Source organism: Nanorana parkeri, unplaced genomic scaffold, assembly GCF_000935625.1.
Source record: "Nanorana parkeri isolate BGI_ZX_2015 unplaced genomic scaffold, ASM93562v1 scaffold711, whole genome shotgun sequence".
Taxonomy (NCBI): domain Eukaryota; kingdom Metazoa; phylum Chordata; class Amphibia; order Anura; family Dicroglossidae; genus Nanorana; species Nanorana parkeri.
In genome coordinates this window covers 169,833-177,529 of record NW_017306979.1, presented here as the reverse complement: position 1 = coordinate 177,529, position 7,697 = coordinate 169,833, and the positions used below count along the sequence as shown (strand labels likewise).

At 46.6% G+C, this 7,697-nt stretch overlaps 1 protein-coding gene across 3 annotated transcripts in view; it reads left to right on the top strand.

The window, feature by feature from the left end:
* The window catches only part of ST13 (suppression of tumorigenicity 13 (colon carcinoma) (Hsp70 interacting protein)), a 38,708-nt gene that overhangs the window by 3,742 nt on the left and 27,269 nt on the right, over window positions 1-7,697 (top strand). For 2 of the 3 annotated variants that reach the window (XM_018563916.1, XM_018563917.1), the window contains exon 2: window positions 2,550-2,607. In XM_018563916.1, coding sequence (XP_018419418.1) covers window positions 2,550-2,607 — 58 coding nt within the window. Of the gene's footprint in view, window positions 1-2,549; window positions 2,608-5,646; window positions 5,661-7,697 lie in introns of all 3 variants that reach the window. The other variant, XM_018563918.1, reaches the window with a different exon arrangement.

Here is a 7,697-nt window from a genome sequence, read left to right as displayed (position 1 = left end):
CCGTTGCTGGTTTTGCATCGGGACAAGGCGGTTCTCCGTCCTCGGCCGGCGTTCCTGCCGAAGGTTGTGTCGGCATTCCATCTGAATGAGGACATTGTCTTACCTTCCCTGTGTAAGTCCATAGGAAGGAGCATGCGCTCCACTGTTTGGATGTAGTTCGCGCTCTTCGTGTTTATTTGGAAGCTACGGCTTCTTTCCGCGAGACCGACTCCCTGTTCGTGCTCACGGAGGGTCCTCGTAAGGTTCGGGCCGCGTCGGCGGCTACCATCTCTAGGTGGATTCGTAATGTTGTGACTCAGACGTACACCGTTAAGGGGCGTGAGCCTCCGTTTCCTGTCACTGCCCATTCTACTAGGGCTGTTGGGGCTTCCTGGGCTTTCCGCCATGGGGCCTCTGTTTCTCAGGTTTGTAAGGCCGCTACTTGGTCTTCTGTTCACACCTTTGTTAAATTTTACAAGGTGGGCGTGTTAGCATCGGCGGATGCTGGTTTGGGGCGCAAAGTGTTGCAGGCGGGGCTTTGAGGGTTCTTTTGGGTGTTTTGTTTGTTGTTGCCCATCCCTCAGTGTGTTACTGCTTGGTGACGTCCCTACCATTCAGGATCTACGATCTGTTGCCCTGTGTCCTTCAATGAACGGGAGAGAAAATAGGATTTTTGTACTCACCGTAAAATCCTTTTCTCTGTTCATTGAAGGCCCCGCCCTCTTTTATGGGGTGTACACTCCTAACTGCTTGTTACTTTTTAGCTCCTTACTCCTGACGCTAGGCAAAAAACTGGAGACTTGTCAGCAAGTGAGGGGTTGGGCCACCAGCAGGGGCCGCCCCTAGGCTGTCTTGTCTTTTCGTTATGTGCCTAGCGTCCTACTCCTGCAGGTGGCGATATACCCTACCATTCAGGATCTACGATCTGTTGCCCTGTGTCCTTCAATGAACGGAGAGAAAAGGATTTTACGGTGAGTACAAAAATCCTATTATCCACAAATAGATGCATTTAAATTGGCACCAATTTAGTCTTTTAGAAGGGGTTGCACAGTATTAAACTCAGTGGTGAGATCAGACTTTATACCAATAAAGAAAGTTTAACCTTTTTGGGACCCATGAGAACAGGATCTGTTGCCTGTCTCTGTTGTATACAATGCTCTGCAATGATTAGATGGGAGTCGTTTCCACACTCGCGTCAAGGAGCACAGATTTATTAAACATAATTTAACATGTCAGTTCCTATGTTTATGTTAAATGCCCTTGTGTGTTGTACTACATTGGGGGAGATTCATGGCGATTGATTTAATCCCTTGGCCATGGAGAGGTGGCAATAAGGAATTATTGATTTAGAGTTGTGTCCCAATACTTTTGGCAATATTGTGTGTGTGTGTGTGGTGTATGCAGGGATTGAAAAATGTTAGCGTGCCTCACTAGTCAGTCAAAAATTTCACCAGTCAGCATGACCGGACTATAGCCTCGAAAAAAAAAGTTTTCCCTAGGTTGTGTTATGGGTAAAAATAAATGTTTTATATTTTTGGTAAAATGTAAAAGACGGATCACGCCGGGTAAACAGACACCAAACATGTAAAGTCTTAAAATTACAACAGCAAAAAGTTTCCCAGCACACTCACCAGCCAGCCTGCGAAAAACTTGTCTCACCACTAAGGTTAAAAACAGAGGTTTAGATACACGTCCTTTGCAGAAAATGTGACCGCACTGCCTCGCCAAGGCACCTCTATATAGTGCGTTCTTAACTCTAAACTATGAGAGTCTCCATCTTGGAGCACATGTAGCAAAAGATAAGATGGAGACTCTCATAGTTTAGAGTTAGGACTGCACTATATAGAGGTGGGGGTGCAGCTTTTTCACATTTTCTGCGGTGAGACAATTTTTTTGCATGCTGCCTGGTGAGTGTGCTGGAAAACTTTTTGCTGTTGTACTGTATAAAGCCCTTCCATGTGCACCTTGCTGTAAAGCTGGTGACAAATTGATGAATGCGTTTTGCCATTTGTTTTGCAAGTCTTAAAGTTGCGCGTGCCTGCAAAATCACAAACGACCACACCAAAAATTGCTCATAGGCGACGCTTTTACTGCACATCATTTTAGTGTTATCCGTGATTAATGGCCCAAGAATTATTACTCTCACTCCGACGTTGGCGGCGATATGTAACATGTGCGGCACAATAGACGCAATCATCGTTTTCACACGTAGGCGTCTCTAGAGGCGCCCGATCGCTTGAATATAAAGCTCCCAGCCAGCCGTTTAATTACAACGGCCTGCCGGGTAGCTACTTGTCGATGTATGTGACCTGGAATAAAAATGCATTTGCTGTCACTCTCTGCAAACTCAAGCCACTCTGTCACCCACCATATGATTACACATAGACCTGAAGAAAGCAGCAAGATGTGGAGAGTATTTGTGGTTGAGGTGTAAAATTCAAGAAATGCATGAGATGTAAAGTGTTTTGAAGGCAAAACATATTAATAACATAACATAAGTGTAAAAACTTGTATGCATATTTATAAGGTCACATATAATTGTGGTTTTTTGTTGTTGTTTTTTTTTACAGCTTGGGAGCATCTATCCAACCCCCACCACCTAATCAATCCTTTAAGCAAAGTAGCCAGGTAAGATATGTTCTTAAAATGAATATATAGTGAATTCCTCAGTGATCTTCTAGGGTGGCAATTTGACATGGGAAGATAAATCTACCCACCAGACATGTGGTATCATTTACTGGGAATAAAAGGTGCATGAAAGAATTAATAGCTTCATGCAACAATAAATTAGAAAACAGAAAAATCTGCTGTGTCAGAAATGCATAGAAAGTCATCTTCTGCCTGCCTGAAAGAATTTGCTTTCTAGCATTAAGGATGAATTGACATCAACTTTTAAATCCTTAAGATGCTTGTTCTCTGACCTAAAACGCTAAAGCCAACCAAGATGTTTCACCTGCTTCCACTCTATGGTGGTAAGTGTGTGGAAACAGAAGAGGAGGAAATGATTCCTTTCCTACACTGGAAGAGGAAAACACGTCAAGGAGGATACCCTATGTGCAACATTTCTTTGGAGGATGTGGATGACTGCGTAAAAGCAATCTATGAGGGCTAGTTCACACCAGATGCAGTTGTGATGCAGTCTGTTCAGTTTGGCAGCTGCATCAAAATCGTGTCACAATTCTTTCCAATGGGATTTCTGTGCTCTGTTCACACCAGTTGCAGTCCATTCCGATGCAGTCAGAAAAAAATACTGCTCGTCTCATTTTAGCTGCACCTTATTGCAACTAAACGCATGCAATCGCACTGGACTGCACCTGAAAGCCCATTTTAAGCTAGGAAAAAAAACTGCGGCAAAACGCATGACACTGTAGCTGCACAGAAGCACGCAGTTATGGTGTGAACTAGCCCTGAGACGTGTGACATTCAAGGAGAAAACCTATATATGTCTTTACATGATCATAGGCATCACTGCATAGAACGGGGAGGGGATCGATGAACGGAAGTTCGTCGACCTCCTCCCCGGGGACACCAAGGACGCCGGGCCCGTAGGAGCGGCAACGGAGCGCGGGGGGGCGTCCCCTTTTTCGGGGACACGGAAGCGATCTGGCGACGGGTAAGTCGCCAGAATCCCTTCTGTTGTGAAGCCGACAGTCGGCTCTACAAGTTTAAACAGACACCCGGCGGCAAAAGTCGCCGGGAGTATGTTTAAACAGCCCCGATGCTGGCGACGTACTCTGTACGTCAGTCACGAAGGGGTTAAGCTGGCTTGTGCCACATCTTTTGTGTGCTGTAACCTTGAACCTTGCTAACCTGTAACCTTACTTGCACAAATGAAAGCACACCTGGAAGCAGGAATATCTAAAGAGATGTTGGAATCATTTCCCACACTTTCCAAAGCAATAAGAATGATCTCTAATGCCTTGGCTGAATCAGTGACGATGTTGGCTAAATCTGCAACTAATTAATTTTTCTTATAGAGCATTGTGGCTCAAAACCTTGGTTTGACGATTTTTCTAGGGATATGCTGTCTTGGATCATACAACTGAGAGAAAGCAGGTCTTTCCCTCAGAAAGAAGAAGGCTTGAGGCAAGCATTTTTTCCTTCACTCAAAGAACAAAGGCTAGAGTTGGGAAGAATTAGGCCAGAAAAAACAGGGCTGGGACAAAAAAGCATGTTAAAAGGAGGGGGAGGGAGGGGGGTGTTTAACCCTCCTGGACAAACAAAGGCCCAATTACTCTCCGGGCTCAGTGAGTGGGAGGTTTAGGGCTCTTCCTACTGCAGTTGCAAAGCATAATCTCCAATGTCTACATTCAGAGGCTCATAGGTGAGGGTAACCTTCCGGAGTTTTCCAGTCCACCATCTTCAATGTTTTTTCTGACAACTCTTCCAAGGGATTAAGTGTAAGCCTCAGCTTTGATATTGCTCCTATGGGAACTAATAGATCAGCCATTCTGCAGCCTCTTTGTGTGAACCTTGGGCTGGGGTGCTGCACATCTGTAAGGAAAAATAGCCCTGGGCTGCTGGTCTCAGACCGAATCCCGGAAGTCTGCCAACTGGAGAGGATTTGGGACGCTCTGCAGGGCTTCATGCAAGTTCTGAGGGGGTCTAACGCTCCAGATTCTGTCCAAAAATGCAACCACAGTGGCATACTTAAACAAGCAGGGAGGCGCTCGCAGCTTACCCCTGTGCCTTCTGGCTAACTAGATTACTGCCTGGGCAGAAATGTATCTTCTGCCTTCTTTTGACAGTCCACCCGAAGTGGACTCGCAACCTTTTTGCAGACTTTTTCATTCATTTCAGGAATAAGAACGGATTCTGAATCCATAGGTTTTCCTTATGATAGTGTTGAGACAGGGTTCCCACATCTGTTTGCCAACCAATCAAATGCAAAAGCGGAAACTTTCCCTGAGTAGAGAGGTTGCTGCTCTCTGCTTGGATGCATTAGCTCATCCGTGGAGCTTTTGCCTTTGCTACGCATCCTCTCCTTTTCAAGCTTCTGCCGCTGATTCTAAAGAAATTATAGACAGGAAATACCATTCTGATAACTAGTGGCTCCCTTTTTATCCAAAAAGGCCATGGTTTTCTACCCTGCTTTGTCTAGCAGAAGCCCCTCCTCTCATGTTACCTACAAGGGAAGAACTTCTCTTTCAGGCTAGGTTCACACCAGATGCAGTGTGTTTTCCGGCCAGAACGCACTGCATCGCAATGCGGCCGGCTCACTTTTTTGCAGGGCAGGAGGTGGCTTGGTGGGCCATTGAAGTGAATGGCACCATAGCCACACCCTCCGGCTGCAATGCGATCATCCGCACGCGATTGCAAGGCACATTGTGCCTGCGGTCTGGTTTGGTGCGATCAAAATAGTGCTTGCAGGATTTTGATCGCACCGGACCACATGCACGCTGGCTCTCAAAATACCTGAACAATCTGATTGGATGCAGGCATTGTTCAGGTATTTTGAGAGCCAGCGGGGCCGACCAGCAAGATACTGAAGCTTGGCCCAGTAGGAGATTCTTCCATCCACACAGTTTAGCGTAGATGGAGGAATCTGTTGCACATTTTCCATCTGACCATAGAACATTTGCAGATAATCTGTAGGTGTATGACCAGCTTTAGACTGAATGAAAGCATGGATACATGCTCCACAGGAGAGAAACAAACAGTAGCCAGCCAGCAAAGGGGCAGCGAGGCTCAAGGCCCACCACTGATTCGGCCTGAACCAGGGGTGTGGAATTCGTATCGCCCGACGCCTGGGACTTGTAGTTCCGGACGTCGGGCAAGTGTTTTTTGTCAGTGTTTTAGCCCTGCTGTGGACAAGTAGCAGGGCTAATTTTTTTTTTCCGAGCGTCGAGAGCGGGTGCGTGGAGCCGCGTGGAGTGCTGGCCGAGCGGGGGGCGTGGACCTGTGATGGAGCGGTGACAGTGCCGGACGGTGGGGCTGTGACACTCCTGTGGAGCTGTGCTACTGCACATTCCTGTCACAGGAGTTCTAGCACAGTGCTGTGCTAGACTTCCTGTGTTGGAGGTGACAGGGTCAATAAAGAGTGCCTGTCACCTCCAAATGCTATCACGCAGGCTTTTTTTAGCCCCCATGTGATCGCAATAAAGTTAAGTGAAAAAAAAAAAAATAGTTAAAGACTTAAAGTAGAAAAAAACAAAATCAAAAATGAAAATGTAAAAAAATAAAAAGGTGATAAACTAAAAATAATAAAATAAATGAAAATTTAAAAATGTTTACAAAGTAAATAAAAATTCTAAATATGAAAACCAACCCCCTGCCCCCACCATCTGCATGCAAATGAATGCGCAGTGTTGTGAACCGCGATCGTGTGCACCCTCACGGGCAGGGTGGTATTGCGGCGGGAAACCGCGCAATCTGACTGGGGTGCCATTAGGAAATAATGGCACAGCCAGCGCAATCGACGGTGGTGTGCTGTCCGTTTTCTAATGGCACCCCAGTTATGCCAGGCAGATCACGCATTTTCCCGCTGCAATACTGCCCAGGCGGTCCCACATGATCGCGGTTGAAAAACGGCGTGTGTCGGGAAAAACGGTGCATGTACCTTTTTTCAGCCATTGCTACACAGATGTAACCCCATACATGCAGATGCAAACGCTGTGTGCAACTGCACACGATCGCGGGTCCCGGGATTACCCAAGTCTGCACCAACCCTAAACGGTAAATTCACTTTACCAAGTGATTAGGGAAAATGGAAATACCCGCACAAATCTCTCTCCCGCTATACTTACCTGTCGGCGAATGGTCCTTCCCATTGGCAACCAAATCAGCATTGATAAATCCCCCCCGGCATTGATAAATCTGAAACGGAGTCGAAAAACGGTGAGTTCCCAATATCCCGATCAATCCAGCATGTGCAGTCCACTTTAATCAATCTTCCTCCACCTCTCCTCTATTGTCCTTGTTCCCAAGGATAATCATTTATCAGCAAGCGTTAAAGTCCCTCTCCACTCTATCCAAATTTAAAAGGGAAATAAAAAAGTTTAGGCTACAGTTGTACTTTAAGGGCTCCTGCACACGGGCATGAATACAGGCGTATAGGCATACAACACGCCTATATAAGAAGCTGCATTGTACTGTTCTTAGGCTTGTATGGACAGAAATCGATTTATGTAATTGCTGGGCACCCCAAAAACAGACACGTTTTACACTGTATGATTATACACTTTTATTTGCACCTTTGTGCATAAGCTCTTCAAAGGTGCATAGCATTATGCTGGTTTTGGGACTCTGCTGTAAAGCTGCAAATTGGTCCATTTTGAATTGCATCTTAAACTTGGTGGGTAGATTTACTGACCTCTATACAATACAGGGGTGTGGAATTCGTATGGCCTGACGCCCGGGACATTTAGTTGCGGGCGCCGGGCAAGTTTTTTCCCCCACTGTTTTAGCCCTGCTACGGACAAGTAGCAGGGCTGGTTTTCTTAAATGAGTGGCGAGAGCGGCGCTGCGAGCGGGAGGCGTGGATGGGGGGCGGGGACGAAGCGTGGAGCGCTGAGAGCGGGGGCCGTGGAGTAGTGATGGAGCAGTGACAGGCTCTGTCACCTCCCTCAGCCTCTGTCCATGGCGGCCGCTGCTCGTTCCTGTTACAGGAGTTCTAGCCCAGTGCTAGAACTCGTGTTGGAGGTGACAGGGTCAATAAAGAGTACCTGTCGCCTCCAAATGCTATCACACGGGATTTTTATCCCCTGTGTGATAGCAAT